The sequence below is a fragment of the Mauremys mutica genome, chromosome 1 (genome assembly GCF_020497125.1).
Source record: "Mauremys mutica isolate MM-2020 ecotype Southern chromosome 1, ASM2049712v1, whole genome shotgun sequence".
Lineage (NCBI taxonomy): Eukaryota > Metazoa > Chordata > Testudines > Geoemydidae > Mauremys > Mauremys mutica.
Window position 1 is genome coordinate 248,153,838 of NC_059072.1, and position 21,242 is coordinate 248,175,079.

The window sequence follows — 21,242 nt, forward strand, 5'->3', positions numbered from 1 at the left end:
CAGTCTTACATCCCATGTGGTGTTCGGGATTCAGCCAGTAGAGGTGGCGGAGTCATCTACGTCCCTCTCTCTGGCCTGGTCAGGTCAGAACATCCCTCAGGATTCAGATGGAGAAGGTCCAGGGTCCCAGGAGATGGTCGGGGTGGCAACCATGATGGTGAAGCATTGTGGGATTGGATTAGGAGGATTAATTGTTCAGTTGTAGTTGTTACACCAGCATTTACTGTCTGTAGTAGCAGTGCAATGATGCAGAGTGCTAGGGTGGATGGTGTGATGGTTAGCCTTGTTCAGAGCAAGAGCAACAATGCCAGCAGTGGTGGTAACAGGTGTAATAATGGCAGTGTACATATGGTGTGTTACTTCCACAATGGTTGCAAACTTTCTAGTGTATACACGTCCTGTGTTGTTGGATTGTTTGTTTGGTAGTAAGAAAGAAAGTAAAGCATAATTCCTGAATAAGTCCTTTAGAGGGCAATCCAGTAGGAAAGTACAAGGTATCTTTTCCCTCAGGGTTTGTAAGATCTCGTACCCAAGATGCACCTTCAACTTTGCCCCCTTCTGAGAGGGAGGTAGTCCTGGGGTCTTGGTCTGACAGCCCTGGGTGTGGTTCTGGTATTTTGGAAGCTGCTCAACAGTCATGTAGAGGGCTCTCAGCATCGTCTCATTGCTGTTTCGCTGCTTTGGTGACCTGCATCTTCTCCTTGGCAGTTTCTCCTCCTGTGCGTAACATAGTATAACACCACCCCACCTCCATCCTCCAGCTGCTCCCACAAATCTTGTCCCCTGCTCTCTCAGTTACTGTTGGTCCAGCTCCTCAGGCTACCTTCCAGACTGCTCTTTCTTGTAGCAGAAACTGCTGCTCAAGGGCTCCCTTCGGCATCTTCTAGCCCAACCATGTGGCTGCACAGCTGCTCTCCTTTCTCACCTTTGCTGTAGGCTACCTCATGGCTGCTTCCCTCACTGAAAAAGCTGCTCCCGCTACTCCAGCTTTTCCTCTGGTCATTTCTTTGGCCTTGCTGCCTGGCCAGCCGTTCTCAAGTTCCTCTTCTGTGCTCCCTCCACCCTCTTTCAGTTCATGTTTTTGGTCCCCAGTGTTCTTTATATGTCACTTCTTTTTGGTTGTTAATCAAAGTGAATCATACAATTCCTTTTATTGGCCAAGTGCAGCTCTGTCCTTTTCTGCCAGATGTTTGTGGGAAAGGATGCACTGGAATTAGCCAGCAGGCTTATTACATTGCAATCCAAAGGCTTTAAAAAGTAGATTTAAGTGTTGCACATTAATAACCAATGCAGTGTTGTTTAAGAAGTATATTTATTTCTAGTTAGCAGAGACCACATCTGATAGGCACTGGTTACCAAAGCAATTTCTGTGTCTACCACCTGATAAGCCCTATGCAGTGGGAGGTGCCTTGCAATGAGATTACATATCTCGTTACTACAGGCATGAATTGCAGAAGCAAGTTTATAAAGGTTCTACTAATCTCTGGCATGTGCTGTAACAGAGGAATCAATGCAGAGGACAAGGCACACAGACTCCGTTGATTCTGTCCATTCTGAATTGTCCAACTGGTAGGTTCAATTTCTATGTTATAATTTAAATGTAATTCAGTGTGTGATGGAGAGCCAAAATAAAGATCACACACAAAATAATTCATGTAGGAAACTGAACATTCTGTGGGATCCATTCCTTTGGCATGAATAATTGTATAATCTCATTTACATGATTCTTTATTTCTGATGTAAACAATGTTGAGTAAAAGAAAAGGGAGGGACTCCGAGTTTGTGTAGAGTACAGGTAACTTGGGAACTAAAATGAATGACCTCCCTTGAAATGAGGTACAGTTTGAAACTAACATTTGTCTCTCAGTTTCCTAAGCTGAACATTTATTTACAATTCAAAGATATGATAGATGCTTCTTGTGTGCAACTGGTTTTTGCAGCACTGCATTTTCCACATTGATGTACCTGCCTGTTTCAAAACACTGCATTACTACAATATGTACGGCATTTGTGCCAACACTGTTCTAGTTTAGTGTTGGGCTTGCTGAACTATACGGTTACAGTTTTGACTAATGTGGAAGGTACTGATTCCTCTGAGAGCTATTCCTAGCTCTAAGTCCAGCACTCTGCTCATTATTTTAAAGCATCATTTTCTGTCAGAGTGAAAGCTTTGTGTATTGATAAAGGTGTGAAAATAACATCTGAAAGATGAATGGGTGTTCATTATGAAGGTTTCTAAGATTTCTTCACATTATGGGTATCATCTAGTATTTTATACCAAAGAGACATAAAACATTGTGAATGAATAAATTCCTATAGTATTAATTGTCAGTTTTTGCTAGTATGAAGTGTATGCATTTTATGTTTAGTCATATTTGTAAACAATATTATAAGTAATATCCGTATGTATTGCCAATATGCAAGTTTGGAAAACAGTTGACAATTGTGTTTGTTAACACAGCTGTATTTGGGGGAGCAAAACTACTTTGGTAGACAACTACTCTTTTATAACACAACAACTAGATCCTGAGCACTCTGACTGCCTTTGAAATCAAAGGCAGCTGAGGCCACTTGGCACCTTACAGGGTCTAGCACTTAACATGTCTTTTCAGAGAAATATGCTACATTGGAAGGCATTCCTGTATGTTCAGACATTGGATATACAAAGTCTCCTTCACATGGGTAAAGGTTTGGAGAACTGAGCCCATAAAGCTATCTCTCTTCCCTCAGACCATGGAACATCTTATCAGGGTCAAAGGAAAGTTGCAGCAAAGCTGTTGGAGAATTACAGGAAAAGTTATTTTATCTAGAAAATTGACGTTTTTGGCAGGATATTATGGAAATAAATCTATTGCGTAAGTGGTTTTCCAGGAAACTGTTAGGTAGTTTTTACTTTAAACATATTGTAGGTTCCAAATATACCTGCAAAAGTGTGTGTGTGTGTAAAAATCATATTCCCCTGTAAATATACAATACTGTCACATAGCCTGAATCCTACATCACACTATTTTAAGAGATTCCACAAATGTTTGAGGGACCAAAGTCAGGTTGCCTCTGTCCCTCAGCAAGATATAGGAGTCATTTGCCCATTCTTGCTGTTTTGGAACCATGGGCCTGACTCTTCTCACCTTACACCTTGTGCAAACACTTGTGCCCGGTGGATGTAACATGCTGCTAAATGAAAATGGTAGCATTTTACATCTGCTTTGTTCTCACACTTTGCATGAGCATAATGATAGCACAAGGTATAAGGTATTGGAGAACCGAGTTCATATTGCCAGGTCCAGTGGTGTGTCTAGACATTGCTAATCTCTGATTCAGCTTTTATTGAGGTCATTTGTAGATTTGCCATTGATTTCAATGGAAAATGGAAGCAGAATCAAGTTTTTGTTTTTTTATAAATTCCTGAAAAAAGTGTGTTTGAAAAACATCTTTAATTATAACTCAACATATGCTGTATGTGAATCAAGACCCTGCTGAAAACTGATGCCAAGGCACATACAATGAATTTTAAGAATACAGTGATACAGTGCAGTGAAAAGCAACACAGTGGCTAAAATTATTTGGGAAGAATTTGCCTTTGCAATGGGACTATTTTGCACCCACTCTGCTGGTGCAAATTGATCACAAACCCAAAAGCCCCTCCAGGAAATACTCTTGGAACAAGGGTCCTCCTTTGCAATCTAGTTGTCACATCTGGTTCCATGGTACCCCTGACGTAGGTGGTTTGCCAGTTCCAAGTCCTGGCCAGTGCACAAATTAGGGCAACTGCTAGTTGTGCATTCTCTCCCCTCTCAGTCCTGTTGACTCTAGCTTAATTATCTTTGATTTGGATACTGTTGGTATTCAAGTAGTGTGAAGTAGGCTTTGAAGGTAAACTCTTAATGTGAACAAGGAAGTGCATTAAGCCTATGGACTTGTCTGCACTACAGAGTCTTTCTTTGCCAGTACAGTAATGTCAACAAAGCACCCTAGTGTAGATGCAGTATATGCTGGCTAAAGAAGATCTTTTGCTATCAGAGGTTTACCACCTGCCCAAATGACATTAGCTATGTCTACAAAGCACTATTCTATCATTATAACTGCATCTCCACCAGGAGTTTTGCTGGTATAACTATATTGGCTGGGGTGAGTGGTTTTTTTCCCCCCACACTCCTACCCAACACAGTTATGGCAGCAAAACTTTGAAGTGTTTACCAGGTCCTAGTTAATCCTTTTCTGTTACAGTATTATGTGTCCAGAGACAGTATTTTTGCAAGGCAAATGTTCCTTAATTTATATAAGCAAGAATGTATGGTAAGGAATATAAACTTCATTCTCTAAAGATGAAAGCTTAGATTTTTTAGTAAATGACCAATGCTACCTCTCAAAAATTAAGAGAGTTGTGAGTGCTCATGATTTTCCATTAAGCTTCAAACCCTACCTTCTACCTGCTGGCCTATCACCCTCTTGTCGCTTGCGCGCACGCACACACACATCACCTCTTGTGTCTCATTCTCTGAAACTGGAAAAAGAGCTTGAGTTTGGACAATATAAAGTTCTTAGAAAGCAGATTGCTCCTTTATTTTTTGTCATCTTGTTTAGGTTTACACTTGCTTAACAAAATAGCTCTAAAGTAAGTAGTAAAACAATTGTCAATTTCATTGGGATAAATGCATTATGGACATAGAACCAGCAGTTTCACAAAAACTCACTTGGAAGAAAACATTTCTGGATTTGGAGGAGAAGGAAAGTTGTTCTGAACTGCTTCATGCCTATGTAATTTCCAATATTTTTGACAGCCTTCCATTTCATTACTAGACCAGAGGGTGTTTTTTCACCTGTCTGACTCTTAGTCTCTCTCAAATGATGAACAAATAGGTCCAGATTTTTAAAACTATTTAGGTACTACTGTGCTCAATGTCACAAAACCTAACTCATTTGTAAAAGGGATTTAGGCACTCAGTAGTCTATGACATACCCCTTTGAAAGTGAAATTTAGGCCCCTAAATCAGTTAGGCATTGCAACAATGAGCGCAGCAATGCCTAAATAGCTTTAAAAATCTGGGCTATAATGACTAATGGGTATAATATTTGTATCTCTTCTTTCCCTGGAGAATATGGGGCTATGTTTCCCTATTTAGGAAGAACCCGCAAATGGCAACAGTTTTAAATTACTACCGAACTGGACCTCAGTTGTGGAATGAAGTCAATGGCACTACTTACATGCATAAGGGTTTGCAGCATCAGGGCCCCCAGCTGGATTCAGACTTGAGGTAACCTAGAGGTGGAAAGCTCTACATTCCCCTTATCAGTCCCCCGAATTATCCAGCTGTCAACCTGAGGCCTTTAAAAACAAGATTTAAAACAAACAAACAAAATATGAGGAACAAAGAGAAGTGTTTTGATATTTATTCTGTAGAAAAAGCAGATTTTGAAAAATCTATGAAATTTGCCTAAAATTGCTTAAGAAGAGATTGCTTTCCTCTTCTGAATCTAATTAAAATTGGCTGAAAATGTTCAGCTAATGATCTAAATCAGTGGTTTTCAACCTGCGGTCTGCTGACTCCTGGGGGCCCACAGATTATGTCTAAAATTTCCAAAGGGTTCCACACCTCCATTTGAAGTTTTTTAGGGGTCCACAAATGAAAAAAGTTGAAAACCATTAATCTAAATGGTCTCTAAAAATTTCCCACAAATTATTTGCTTTTATTACAGCATGATGGCAGTGACGCTATAAAGTTAAGACTGAGATGATGCTTTAGTTCTAAAATCTTACTTTCTAGGGAGATTCAGAAGTGACAGAAAATATATCGTATAAATGGAAACTCTCATATTTTGCTCTCATTTCAGAAGTGATTTTTGTTATCACATTTAAAAATCTGAGAAAAATCCCCTGGCTGCTATTGAGTTTACTAAATTTGGAACAAGGGGAAAAATGGTCTAGCAAGGTAGCTAAATATAAAAATGGTGCTTTTTGATGTGCTCTGAAAACTCAAAACCAACTTTGATTTACACTTCAGACTTGGCATGTGCATAGCACTAGATGAAGAAAGAATGCAGTAGCTCCCTACACTCCCTACACTAACACCGGAACAAGTCAACATACCCTTAGAGCCCCGACCAGGGCTATTCTATCTACTGCCCAAAATCCACAAACCTGGAAATCCTGGACGCCCCATCATCTCGGGCATTGGAACTCTCACTGAAGGACTGTCTGGATATGTGGACTCTCTACTCAGACCCTATGCCACCAGCACGCCCAGCTATCTCCGTGACACCACTGATTTCCTGAGGAAACTACAATGCATTGGTGAACTTCCAGAAAACACCATCCTGGCCACCATGGATGTAGAGGCTCTCTACACCAACATCCCACACGCTGATGGAATACAAGCTGTCAGGAACAGTATCCCTGATGATGCCACAGCACAACTGGTTGCTGAGCTCTGTGCCTTTATCCTCAGACACAACTATTTCAAATTTGATGACAATATATATCTCCAGATCAGTGGCACCGCTATGGGCACCCGCATGGCCCCACAATATGCCAATATTTTTATGGCTGACCTGGAACAATGCTTCCTCAGCTCCTGTCCACTCACGCCCCTTCTCTACCTACGCTACATTGATGACATCTTCATCATCTGGACCCATGGGAAGGAGACTCTGGAAAAATTCCACCACGATTTCAACAGCTTCCACCCCACCATCAACCTCAGCCTGGACCAATCTACACGGGAGGTCCACTTCCTAGACACTACGGTGCAAATAATTGATGGTCACATTAACACCACCCTATACCGAAAACCTACCGACCGCTATGCCTACCTTCATGCCTCCAGCTTCCATCCCGGGCACACCACAAGATCCATTGTCTACAGCCAAGCACTGAGGTACAACCGCATCTGCTCTAACCCCACAGACAGAGACCAACACCTACAAAATCTCCACCAAGCATTCTCAAAACTACAGTACCCGCACGAGGAAATAAGGAGACAGATCAACAGAGCCAGACGTGTACCCAGAAGCCTCCTACTGCAAGACAAACCCAAGAAAGAAACCAACAGGACTCCACTGGCCATCACATACAGTCCCCAGCTCAAACCCCTCCAGCGCATCATCAGGGATCTACAACCCATCCTGGAGAATGATCCCACACTTTCACAGGCCTTGGGTGGCAGGCCAGTCCTCGCCCACAGACAACCTGCCAACCTGAAGCATATTCTCACCAGTAACTGCACACCGCACCATAGAAACTCTAGCTCAGGAACCAACCCATGCAACAAACCTCGATGCCAACTCTGCCCACATATCTACACCAGCAACACCATCACAGGACCTAACCAGATCAGCCACACCATCACTGGTTCATTCACCTGCACGTCCACCAATGTAATATATGCCATCATATGCCAGCAGTGCCCCTCTGCTATGTACATCGGCCAAACTGGACAGTCTCTAAGGAAAAGGATAAATGGACACAAATCAGATATTAGGAATGGCAATATACAAAAACCTGTAGGAGAACACTTCAACCTCCCTGGCCACACAATAGCAGATCTTAAGGTGGCCATCCTGCAGCAAAAAAACTTCAGGACCAGACTTCAAAGAGAAACTGCTGAGCTCCAGTTCATCTGCAAATTTGACACCATCAGCTCAGGATTAAACAAAGACTGTGAATGGCTTGCCAATTACAGAACCAGTTTCTCCTCCCTTGGTTTTCACACCTCAACTGCTAGAACAGGGCCCCATCCTCCCTGATTGATCTAACCTCGTTATCTCTAGCTTGCTTCTTGCTTGCATATATAAACCTGCCCCTGGAAATTTCCACCACTTGCATCTGAAGAAGTGGGTATTCACCCATGAAAGCTCATGCTGCAAAACGTCTGTTAGTCTATAAAGTGCCACAGGATTCTTTGTTGCTAATGCAGTAGCTGAGTTTGAAGATATTTGACGCAGTCAATGCTGATTCTCCACTCTGGCACTTTGAGTGTAGAAGGTGGGGGGGCCCTCCACGACTCTAAAAATTAATATTGGTCACTCCAGGCTGATATTAAACTCCCAAGGTTACAACTTTTCTCTGACCTTGGATTGGTAGATGCTGCCACCACCCGAGTGCAGAACACCTTTGAGAGACCAGGAAGGCACACTTGGGAATTCCTTCCTGTGGGGTACCCTCAAGTCTTTTCACCTCCCTCACTCCCCGAGGGAAGAGTTGAGGGGAAAAAAAAGAGCTGTTGCCTCCGGCTAATTAAACAACATGTGCACAAACCTCTTAAAACACAAAAATCCAATTCTGTTCTTAAAAAAGTAAATTTTATTAATAAAAAAAGAAGAAAATACATCTGGGAACTCAGGCTATTGCTAGGTTTTTAAAAAGCATCTACAAGGATTAAGCGCCAAGAATAGTTTTCTTGAAGTCCAACTTAAAGGTTATGAGCAAAAGAAAAAGCACCTGGGGTTAGCACAGAGGAATCCACTAGCCATAGACATTTCCTGATCTACTTACATATCTGGGGTTTTTAAATGAGTAGTTTCTAGGTATGATACTGATGATTTTTTCATACCTGGCCCAAGCTCTGACAGCATAGCTCAGTCCTGTCCACCTCTCCGTGGAGAACAACAACAGACAGACAAAAGGGGAGTCTTGTTTCAATTTTAAAAAGTTCTAGTCTTCCCATTGGCTCTTTGGCCAGGTGCTCACTCACTTTTTAACCCTTTACAGGTAGAGTAATTAGAGAACAGATACTAAGAGGGATTTTATAGCTACTGGCTGGCTGGGTGTCCATAAAAGGGAGCTCCCCCCCCCTTCATTTATCACAGTTGCTTAAGTAAAAGGCTTCATGGGAAGTGTGAAGACAGTGTACTTAACATGTGCAGTATGTTACTTACGCCTTTTCCAATATCGTTCATGCTTTCCTTATCTCTAAGCTAGATTGTTGTAATTCACTCCAATTAGGGTACTCTTGAAAACTGATCTGCAACAGAGACAAGATGTGGCTTCCCAATTATATTATGACATAACTTGAAGTTAAGTATCAGAGGGGTAGCTGTGTTAGTCTGGATCTGTAAAAGCAGCAAAGAGTCCTGTGGCACCTTATAGACTAACAGATGTATTGGAGCATGAGCTTTCGTGGGTGAATACCCACTTCGTCGGATGCATGCAACTTGAAGTTGTTGTGACATGTCATATTAGATGGTACTATTACTGATATGTCACAAAAAGTGATTATAAATATAAAATAAATGTTGAAATACAAATTTTATTTTGAAATGAAGTTTTTTAATTTTCCCAAACAGATTTTTTGGCATATCCTGGCACGTGACCAGGATTCATCACCAAATTTAGTCCACTGGTTCGCCCATCAGATGCCCCAGCCTGGGCCAGGCACTGACGAGGAGTGCAATGTAAATGCTGATCCATGCCCTCCTTGTCCAGCTTGAGCTAGGGCAAGGATATATTTGCAAAGCTCCACAAAGCTATACCAATTACACCACTTCCCCCCTAAGAAAGTATTTTGATGGGGAAGTGCTGAGCCATGCTGCTCACTGTGAATTCTAGCAGGCACTGTGAAGTCTCCGGAACTTTCTGGTACTGTATGTAATGGTAGCATGTCTGCTGCTACACTCCCTTCCTTGCACATCTGTTTGGGCCATGTCTTCACCTCCTCTTTGGATTCCTTAATGCCATTAATGGCTCTACTCCTGCACAGTTCTTGTGCTTAGGTGATTGCAAGGGCTGAGGCTGACACCACCCTGCATGAGGAGCACAAGAGTTGGGGGGTCCTTATGCCTTACCCACTACTATGCATCTGTGCATGGGGTTGGGTGCAATCTTGGCCTTCATTAGAATACAGAGATATTTTTCATGCTTGGGTAAGCCAAGAATTGTTAAACAGCTTTTGCTCAAAATTTTGGAACAAATTCACCTTTTAGCAGAGACCAATCTTGGGAAATATCAGCAAAAAAAGAATAATGTTTTCATAAACATAAGAATGGCCATACTGGGTGAGACCAAAGGTCCATCTAGCCCAGTATCTGTCTACCGACAGTGGCCAATGTCAGGTGCTTCAGAGGGAATGAACAGAACAGGTAATCATCAAGTGATCCATCCCCTGTCGTTCACTCCCAGCTTCTGGCAAACAGAGGCTAGGAACACTGCTGTGAGCAACTAACACTGTAATGGCAGCGTCAAGATAATCTAACTCTCATATTAGCTTATGCAGGGCCGGTGCTACCATTAAGGCGAACTAGGCGGTTGGCTAGGGCACCAAGATTTGAGGGTGCCAAAAAGCGGTGCCCCCCATTTTCTTTTTACAGGGGTTCCTCCCCGAGCGTGCAGTTGCTGCTCCACTTCTCCTGCCTCCCAGGCTTGCAGTGCCAATCAGCTGTTTGGCGCCGCAAGCCTGGGAGGAGAATTAGAGTGGGGGCGGCGTGCTCAGGGAGGACATGGATCAGAGGTGAGCTGGGGTGGGGAGGTGCTGCACAGCTCCCCGGGTGAGGGGGGGAAGTGCCGGGGTGTGTGTGCCTCAGGGCAGGGGGGAGCTGCCATGGCGGGGTGCTTCAGGGCGGGGGGGGGGGGCAGGGAGCTGCTGGGGGGGGCGCAAGGTGGAAGTTTCACCTTGAGCACAAAACTTCCTTGCACCGGCCCTGAGCTTATGAGGCAAATGCTATAAATCAAGCTGCAGAACTAGCATACTATACAGTCAGCAGCCTGTATGACTCAGTTTATCATCCCCCTGTACTATCTCTTAATCGATGTGCATCTTTATCTGTACTCCAGCGATAGTACTGTGGATGCAGTAAGAGAGCACTCTGCAAAATCCCACTCTTTCTTTTTATTTCTTGATTTAGAACCGTGATGGGCCTTCTGCACTTGATCCTGCTATCTACTTTCCTCTCAGTTTCCATGACATCAGAATCATGTAAGTCTCATGTTACAAATATGTGACTGTACAGAAATAGCTTGAATGTCACCAAGTAATGGACACTTTACTTAAAACTAGCTGCTTTAGCTTAAGCCACCAAACACAGTTTATAGTTAGTCCCAGATAGTATTGCTTAAGGTTATTGAAATACATCAACCACTACCTGTCTCTGAGACATTAAACTAAGGGTATGTCTTCACTTTGGCAGCGCTCTAATGTGGCTGTGTAGTTGTGGCACCAGCGCTCAGAGAGAGCTCTTCCAGCGCTATAAAAAACCCACCCCCACGAGGAGAGTAGCTACCAGCACTGGGAGCATGGCTGGGGCACTGTGTACACTGGCACTTTACAGACCTGAAACTTGCAGTGCTTGGGCGGGGGGGGTTTCAAACCGCTGAGTGAGAAAGTTGCAGCGCTGTAAAGTGCCAGTGTAGACGAGGTCTAAGCTTCCTTTGTCTGCTTGTGGTAGCTATGCAGGTGGAAGATAAAGGTGCTTTATGAAAGGATAAGTGGTATTCTAGGCCCCAGTTCAACAAAATCACCCAAGCACATGGTTAAGTTTCACTGAAGTCAAGCATATGGTTAAGTGATTTGCTGAACTGGAGCCCTAGCTAACATTTCCTCTCTCATTAAAGGTGCTTTTTAATGCACATTGCTGTGCGAGATGTTGGCTAAGTGTGTGGGGGTCACATAATTGTTTAATGATAGCAGATGTTAAGCTTCAAAAAGTTAAAGCTTATAACTGTTAAAATACAAATTGTCAACATCACATGTCAACATATACAAAGTAAATATCTTTAAATCAAACTCTCAAGCAGCATTTTTCTTACTTTGTAAATTTCAATTGTTGTTGATGGAAATAGTTTTTGCTGGTTTGTGTGTATATGGTGAGATCAACATTCACTGATACTTACCAATAAAAATCTAATCCTGCCAAACCTATTTATAACCTCTCTCCTCCTCCTTTGTCTTTTTAAAAGCTTCCATTTTAAATGTGTTCCTCCTTAGGCCAGGCGATGCTGTCACATCCTGATACTCCTGACACTTACCATGCCCCTTAAGTGGCTTTTGGGAAGGCAATATTTCTAGCCTGACAATAAGTGTCTTTTCTGCCAGAGGGATTTTCTCCATAGTTCCATCTGGCTACCTCTTCTCTTTCTTGACTCCTCTCTTGTTTTCGCTCTCCTCCATCAGGTTGTCTAACCCCCACTCTCACTAATTCTCTCTCATCTCTCTTTTCCCCAATGTGTATGTAATTCTGAGACCTGAGTGTTTATCTCAGAGCAGCTGTTTCAGCATTTGGGTGCTCACACTGGTGCACAGACAACTAAATAATCAATTTTCAAGTATTTATGTGACAGTTTAGGTACATAGGACTGGAAGGGACCTCCTGGGTCATGGTGGACTCCAGTCCTCTGATATCTCAGACAACCCTGTCATATAATCCCATTCATAAATGCATCAAGCTTCATCCTAAATCTGGTTAGATTGTTTTCCCCCAGTGCTATTGTTGGGAGACTGTTCTAGAATATCACTCCTCCTCCTCCTTTCCATCCTATATTTATTCATGACCAGTTTATGCCCAATCTGAGCACTCAAATGTTGAAGTATGCACTCGAGTTTGAAAATTGGGTTCAGTGTCTTCCCGCAATTTTCCTGTCTCAGTTTCTCTGTTTGTTTTCCTTAACTTCTCATCTTATCCTGCTTCCCCAATTTCTCCTCTACTCACTCCCACTATCTCCCTGTTTTCACTTCTCCACCAGATTCTGGTATCCCCTCTTCTGTCTTTCTGGTTTCCTTTTCTTCTTCTCCTACTTTCCAGGAACTTCAAGAGCATTCTGCATTTTTGGCATATATCCCTGATGGGGTGTGTGTACAATCTTCCTTCCTCTACTGGTCCCTGTATAAACTTTTCCCTTTAGAGCCTCCTGCCTATGTGGTATTTACAGGCACCTAGATGATAATATATCAAAGTATCTGTCTGCAAAGCATACAGCACACTAAATAAATAGCAAACAACTATGCTGAATTGATTAATAGTCTCATTTGAATAGCAACAAACATAATAGTCAATTGTGTTTCTAATACAATTAAACATTACAAGAAATAATCTAAAACAAATAAATGTTACATAGAAAGAAAGAATCTTAAAGACGGAGTTTGCCTTTTTGATAAGGGCAGATTGGAAAACTAGAATTCTGTTTCATGAAAAATGTTGAAGTTTCACAAGTGGCTTCAATTCCACATTGGAACTAAACTGAGATGTTTCAAAAATTATTTGTGAAAAACAGAGCTCTCCTTAGAGACGTTCCAGTTTGTATAAATAATTAAATATTCCTTGGGCCAAAGAGTGAGTGTGAATCTAGAACTTGGTGATTAGGGCACTCACCTGCGATGTGGGAAACCCAGGTTTAAGTCCCTGGTCTGAATCAGGCAGAGCAGGGAATGTAACCTGAAAACCAATATATTGCCGTGAAAATTTTCAATTTCACTGAATTTTCTGATGAACATTTCCTGACCATACTTTTGACTATTTGAGTCTGCTATAATTCTGGACTCCTCTCTGTCTCACATAGTGCTTATTAGTTCTATAAATAGCTTATTACATCATTCATGGTAAGAAAAATGTAGAAGGAATTAAAAATCAAATGGGGCTAAATTAATCCTTGTGCTGACTCCAGAAAGTCTGCTGTTGCTAGTGTTCCATAATTTAAATATGAGAGTAAGAATCAGTTTCCTTGTGTATTTGTTACTTCATGGAGCTGCTAATCAATTAACTAAAACCATAAAGCAATCCTATTGTCCATTATAATGTGCTCTGATAATTTAGTTTCATACCAAATCCAGCCTAAATTCCTTTTTCTAGCTCAAAGGAAACATGTTGCACTCACAAATGCAATCTGAACTTGAAGGGAAGCATTTGTTGCAATGGGTATGCTGTATGCTCATATGTTAATGAGAAGAGTATGTCACTTTGGATTTGCATTTATGTACTAAAAGCTAGGCCACACCTGAAAATTGCATTAATTCAACTTAATACTGATTTAGTTAAACCGATGCAACTCCCTGTGTGGTTACTCTTATATTACCTTAAACCTGGTTTATAACAATTTAGTTTCCACCTGGTGCAACTGACATAAGCCAGGTATAAACTGATATAGGAGTGCCCTCCTCCCCAAGTTGCACCAGTTTAACTAACTTGGTTCAAAATTCCACCTTTACTTAAACAGGTACAGTTGTGTGTAGACCAAGTCTAAATTATACCTCATCATACTACCCCATGAAGAGTATCTCAAGATATGATGCATTAATGATCATACAAGAGCATGGCTCCTTCTGAAATGTTATTGCTTTTTCCTATTAAATATGTAAAATGTCAGATACTCACAGGGTGAAATTCTGGCCCCTTTGAAGTCAATGTCTAAACTCCTAATGACTTCAATGGGGCCAGGATTTTACCCATAGTTTTGCCATGTAGTTTTCCTCCAGCCAGCATTGGGAACTTCTTATTTTCTTCTTTTCCAGTTCATGCAATGGAAGATGAGGCTTTGGTTGTAAAGTGTCCCCAAAACTGTCAAAATAGGACCATCAAATGGTATATCACACAAACTAACCAGCTCATTCCTGCAGAAGAGGGTGGACGGATACATTCTTCTGGACGATTTCTTTGGTTTTTGCCAACATCAAAAGAGGACTCAGGAAACTACACTTGTGTTACACAATAGTAAGCAGAACACTGAAAAAAGCAAGTTTCAAGGCTATAATAAGCATAGATGTCTGTTTTAATTAGATGGATAGTTATAATCCCAATCTGTATAATCTCACTTATTTTTATGGTATCCATCTGAATCCCTGAATCTTTTATATACCAATTGCTATTTTTATGTGGTCATTTCCCCCACACTGAACTGCAAGAGAAATACAGTATCATGTGCCTATGTATAAAGGAAAAATAACATTCAGTAGAAATTGTAGGTTATTTCTAGCTAATCCTTAGAAATATTCTACAGCCCTCTGTGTCTGATCTGTTTCTATTTATTATTTTTTTAAAGTTCTAATTATACAAAACAGTCCACTGTGAGTGTGATGGTGTATCCACACAAACAAGGTATTTGTTTCCCAAGTCGGATACGTTATCCAAATGACACCGGAACGTTAACTTCTGGAAGAATCGTTTGCCCTACGATTGACAATTATGCGAAGGCTACTATTGTCAAGTGGTATAAGGTAAATAAAACACTAACAACATCAATGAAAATCAGATTATTATTCCAAGTTATGTATAGCCAAATGATGAAAGTGTCTTATTTTTCAGGACTGCAAACCTCTCCAAGGACCATGTGAAAAATATTCAATGGGAGAGAAGTATCTTTTTATTGAACGTCCACAAAAAACTGACGAAGGATATTATACTTGTCATTTTACCTACATACACAGTGGAAATGTATATAATGTATCAGCGACAAGACCCTTTATAGTTAAAGGTAAGATGGTCATATTGCTGCTTAGTAAGATAAGGATCACTACCTGCCTTGCTACAAAGTGAATTATGTGTATATAATTAGAGAGAAAAAGGTTATCCACTAGTTCATTGCTCCTTGATGATGAAGCTTGTGACTAGCTGCTTACAACAGACTTTTGTGGATGGAGAAAGTTGAGATACAGAACCAGGTTGGGCTCCATCTCATAATAATCTCTCTGCCTTCCAACATTGCCTTGGCCCTGAATTGTGCTTTCTGACCACATTAAATCTCCCAGCAGCAGCCTCTGATAACACTGGCTGTTGGATGTGATGACAACGTTGCTGGTCTTGGGGCTATTCTGGTTGTGCTCATTTCTGAAGGTCAGAACTTGCTTGCTTGGTTCCCTCAGTGGAGTGCCACAAGGTTCCATTCTGTCCCCTTTGCTGTTTGGTGAATATGTGACAGACAACTCAGACAAGATTGAGGTAATGAATATGCACAGAGGGAAACATTTTGAGTTTTGTAGATGCATTTTGAGTTTAGTAGATGAGTGAGTCTTCATTATTTTGAAAGTGTGGGGGCCTCTCATGAGACAGGAATGGAATTTGGGGTACACTTTTGATTGCTGTCTTATCAAGGGGGCCCATTGTTGTAACCAGGGTCAAGGACAGAGCTGACTGGACAATAATTCCATTTTGTAGCCACATTTGAAGTTTCGAATTTGTTTTGTTTTTGATCCTGCTTGGAATGTGGCATTTGGGGTGGGGGTGGGGAGAGTCTTCTTCCTCTGAAGCATAAGAGATGGCCACAGCTGAGGATGGGACACTGGAGAGGGAGGATAGGTGCTCTGAGATGGTACCAAGCATTCTCTTCTCTGTCCGGTGCTTGGCTGGTAGATCTTTCTCACATGCTCAGGGTCTAACTGATTGTCATATATAGGGTCTGAAAATAATTTTCCCCCAGGTCAGCATGGCAGCACAAATTGGCATATTCCTTTTCCAGCACCAGGCTGGTTCACTTGCTATGATCATCTGGGCATATCTCACTTAACTAATTCCCTGCCACTGCAGGGGTTTCTGGAACTGGTGCACCTCAGTTCCTCGTATTTTCTGATTATGACACACAATCATTTAGAGAGTCAAGGTAGATAAGGTAATATATTGTATTGGACCAACTTCTCTTGGTGAGAGAGACAAGCTTTTGAGCCACACAGAGCTCTTCTTCAGGTCTGGGAAAGATACTCCCAGCTTCAGCAAAATGCAAGGTGGAACAGATTATTTAGCATAAGTAGTTAGAACCTATTCTGAGGGACCATTCCAGGTACATTCACTACATACCCACAAACCTTTAGGGCGTAGGAAGGCCCCAGATGGTCCTGGTGCAAGAATAGATTAGGCACCCCTTCCGAATTTTGAAATCTAAAATTTTGCTTACTTTTACCCTCATGGAAAATCAAAACAGATCCATCTTATCCATAAATACACAAACTCAATATGCAGGCTATGTCTACACATTTTTGCAAGCTATCTACACATTATTTACACATTTGTACAAAATTCTTACTGGCAGTACAGTGCTAAATTTTATAGTGCAGGAGCCCTGCAGAGATGATTTCATCTTGGTAGTTCTTGTGTGTGATGTCACCATAAGATACAGCATCCATATTTTAAACCTAATGTTTTACCAGTAAATAGAGGCTAATGGGAGATTGTAGTGAGGTGACGACTCACTGGCGTGGCGCCTCCTGCTGGTCATCCTGAGAATGAGCTCTTCCAGCCCAGAGCGCCCTCTGCAGGCCGGTGTCTCACCTGTCACTGGCCCCCTTGTGCCTCCCGGCCCCTGGTACCCCTTTTACTTGGGGTTCTGCCCCCAGAAGAACCCCCTTTATGGGTCTCCCATCCCAGGGGAACCCCCAACCCTCTATCCCCACCTCGCCTCAGTGGCTACTGCCAGTCATCAGCTAGCCCCCACTCACTGGGGCAGACTGCAGTCTGTGAAGACCACTCATCATCGGTAAGGGGGTTTGGACCTGCTGCCTTTGCCTACCCTGGGCTGCACCTCTGCAACCCCAGTACTTGTTTATAGGCCCTTAACAAGGCCTGCAGCCTGGGGTTTTATTGGGCTGGAGCTCCCCAGCTCCCTCTGCCCTTCCCCAGCACTGCTCCACCTCAGGTACCCTGCTCAGCTTCCCAGACAGCCAGGTCCTTCTTTCTCAAGAGTTAGATAGAGAGTGTGTGCTCTTCTGGCCCACCGCCCTCTTATAAAGGCCAGCTGGGCCCTGCTTACATTAGCTACAGCTGTGTCTGCTTTCCTAATCAACCTCTCTTTTCCCAGCTGCAGCCCTCTCCAGGGCTGTTCTAACCTCTCCAGGCAGGAGTGGGGTGTCCACCCTGCTACAGAGATCTGTGCAAGAACAATTCTGAGACTTCCCACATTAGTAATAAATAAACATATTGTATCAACATAAATCACACATAACTCACTTTTGATATGCCAAAATTTAAACTAACAAACCACCCCCAAAGCAGGCATGTAGTTAAACAAAAAGCCCAAGAGCTTGAGTCAATATTGTGTTACTCCAGATTCAAGTTGGTGCAACTCTACTGGAACTAAAGGAATGGAGTTGTTATACTGCTGTCAAAGGGGAGGAATGCAATGTGGAATTAAGCCCCAGATCCTGAACCCACAGTTTTGCCAAGGGAACACTTGACAATTTGCACACTAATAACATTTGCTTTGCATTCGCCAATCACATAGCTGGGCATCAAATGCAAACACGAATTATCACCAATTTACAGACCACTCAAGAAAATGTGGTCTCTGTGTCCCAGAAACCAAACACCAGGATCCATGCTGCCATTCAGTTAGAAAACCAAAACCTCGTATTAAAACAACTGCCTCTTCAGCACTTTTCAAAGTTCATGATCCCAACTCCATTTTCCATTACTGTCTAAGTAAGGCCCTTAAGGTCTAGCTGCTTCCATACAATAGAAGTGTTACCTGACCTAGCTAAAAAGTCAGCTCCCACCAATATCTGTAACATCTTCTATGTACTTCTAAGATACACTCACTAGTCAGATAGGGTTTGATCCTATCCCAGAGGTATGCTTCAGCTACTTTAGGGGCACTCCAGAAACCCAGTTTAGCTGGCTGGTCAAATCAGGTTGACGATGGTTTTCCATTGTTAAAATGTTGCATGGGAGCTGGAGGGCACCAGTGAATCTAGTCTAGTTAGGAGAAACACACTTTCTAACAGTGAAAACCAATTAATTCTGATCAGGGCTTGCTCCTCATCTCCTCCCTGAAACCCCTTCCCCAGCCTCTTCAGCCTCCACCCCCAGGGCAGGGGTGCCCCATCCTCTGAACCCTTGCCCTGGAGCTGCTCAGCTCAGCCTCCGTGGGAACCTCCACACCCTGATCCCATCCCAGCCTGCACCCGCTGCCTGGCCCCCAGCAACCTCCAGTCCGCTCTCCCATACCTTCCCAGTTGAGCTCCTCGCTGTTGAAGTAGCCACCACCATAGCCTCTGCCTGGGCAGCAGGCTGTATTGGGGATGGGCACTGAGCAGCAGGTGTGAAGCTTCAGCAGTGCTTGCGGTGCCACCAGGATTAGCTCCAAGCTGCTCAGCATCTGAGCTCTGACTGCAGCTGCAATCTTACCCACACGGGGGATGGGGAGCCCAGGGGGAGGAGGTGGGAATGCTTCTCTAGTGACCCAGCTGGGGGCTGCTTACTACTCCTCAGAGCCCCCACCAGCTGGTAGGCAGCTGCCTAGTCTGCCTATGTGTAGACCAGGTGTCGACAACCTTTGGCACGCAGCTCGCCAGGGTAAGCCCCCTGGCAGGCTGGGCCGGTTTGTTTACCTGCCAGGCCCGCAGGTTCGGCCAATCATGGCTCCCATTGGCTGCGGTTCGCCACTCCAGGCCAATGGGGGCTGCAGGAAGCAGCGTGGGCTGAGGGATGTGCTGACAGCGGCTTCCCGCAGCCCCCATTGGCTTGGAGCGGCGAACCGTGGCCAATGGGAGCCGCGATCAGCCGGACCTGCGGACGTGGCAGGTAAACAAACCGGCCCAGCCCGGCCCGGCCTGCCAGAGGCTTACCCTGGTGAGCCGCCTGCCAAAGGTTGCCGATCCCTGGTGTAGACTGTGGCATAACTACAATGGTGCCTAAGGTATAGCAGCCTCTGCTGGTTAACCTTAAGGGCCGTAGAATGACTGCACCACATGCATCATTGTAGCTACATCACTGCTTAAGGGTTTAATGTGCTGATCTAATTCTAGTTGTTGGGCTTGGTGTAGGGTGCCTGGGTAGTGTTGGTGGCCTGTGATATACGGGAGGTCAGACTAGATGATCTTTGGCCTTAAACTCTGACTCTGTGAAAGCTGGAGTCAGGGGTATGCAGCTGTGCACAGATTGTGCCTGCACACTAGAAAATGTGGGCCTGTAAATATGTCAGTAGCATTATTACTGGAGATCTGAATTACCACCTACCCCAAAGGAAAAGTGCTATCACTGCTAAAAGGTCAAGGAAAAGGAATCTACCAAGCTGAAGTGATGGGCAATAGTCCCTTGCTCAACTGCCTGAGGGAATTCCCCATCCTGTCTTTAAAAAAGATTTTAAAGATGTAAACAGGTGAGCAACATGCTTTAGAAAGATACTCTTTCTTCTTTCCCCTTATTTATGAATACGGATGTAAAAATGAAACAAAAATTAATTAACAACCTTTGCATGTAATACACATATGCAGATTTTTCAAAGTATGTTGTCATGGGAGCATAGTCAGATAATTCTAGTAAATATATGGACCACTGGTGTTCGGGTGTTAGCTCGCATTTCTGCCTCTGCAATGCTAAAAGGTTAGCATGGCAAACTAGAATGAGAATGTGCTAAGCCTGTCTAATACTTGCTTTCCTTTTGCCTTAATTTCAGAAGAAGTTTCTTCACCTATACCTCCCAAAATTCAATATCCAACAGACAATACTGTAATACAAGTGGAGTTTGGTATGTATTGATTTCTTATCTTAATAATTTTTAAATTACGTTCCGCAGTGGGTTGCCTAACTCAGGATTGATGACAGAATTAGTGATAGAATTCTTCACCTTGAGGTTACTAGACTTCCATAGTGACAGAAAGTTATTTCCATTTAGTGGGTTATTTGGGCATTAATTAACACTCTTGGAGCCATTCTCAGGAGAGAAGCCAAGGAAAGATCATGTAAACTGAGCTCTCCTCTCACTACTAGACATATTGCTTCCTAATCATAGTTTGGGTGCATTGGGCAGAGTGTGAGGATAGATTGCATTGCCTTCTGTGCTAAAGGATTTCATTCTCCCAGGTTGTTAGTTTAGCAACTTTTGTGCAGAGCAATGGGTTCTGTCTGGGTTCTCTGCTCAGTGTTCCCATTTGGTTCCCTTGTTTTAAACCTATGATCTACACTCCTATTCCTGCTCCCAACACTTATTATTTGTCTCCTGGATTTAGTTGATCCCAGTTCCTATGACTGTTCCCTTGATTAAGGGGATGAACCTTTAGTTCTAGGTGGGTTCTGTCCACCTTTCCCAGACATCAGATAGACCTTTTGCAAGTACTTTAATATACTTAAAGAAATAAAATATTCTAAACTCTTTGCTATAATGAATCTATCATTCCCTATTTGCAGGAATGTTAGAATTCCTCTCTCTCCCTTGCACATTACCAGTTTATGCCATGAAGTGTAAGATTTGTTAACCTTATTTTAGGCCTTGTCAACACAAACTTGAACAGATGTGAATTAAAACTGATTTAATTCACATCTTCCATTATTTTGGTGCAAGTCAGTATAACTCTTATTTTGGAATTTTGCTTGGGTCAAGGATTATTTACAAAATCCCA

General features: G+C 42.8%; 1 protein-coding gene across 3 annotated transcripts in view; it reads left to right on the forward strand.

Moving 5' to 3' along the window:
- The window catches only part of LOC123367631 (interleukin-1 receptor-like 1), a 72,469-nt gene that overhangs the window by 30,929 nt on the left and 20,298 nt on the right, over window positions 1-21,242 (forward strand). For 2 of the 3 annotated variants that reach the window (XM_045011976.1, XM_045011990.1), the window contains exons 1-6: window positions 1,440-1,569; window positions 10,837-10,907; window positions 14,433-14,631; window positions 14,960-15,134; window positions 15,223-15,391; window positions 20,300-20,371. In XM_045011976.1, the coding sequence (XP_044867911.1) occupies window positions 10,844-10,907; window positions 14,433-14,631; window positions 14,960-15,134; window positions 15,223-15,391; window positions 20,300-20,371 (679 nt within the window). In that variant the 5' untranslated portion in view covers window positions 1,440-1,569; window positions 10,837-10,843. Of the gene's footprint in view, window positions 1-1,439; window positions 1,570-10,836; window positions 10,908-14,432; window positions 14,632-14,959; window positions 15,135-15,222; window positions 15,392-20,299; window positions 20,372-21,242 lie in introns of those variants that run through there. The other variant, XM_045011984.1, reaches the window with a different exon arrangement.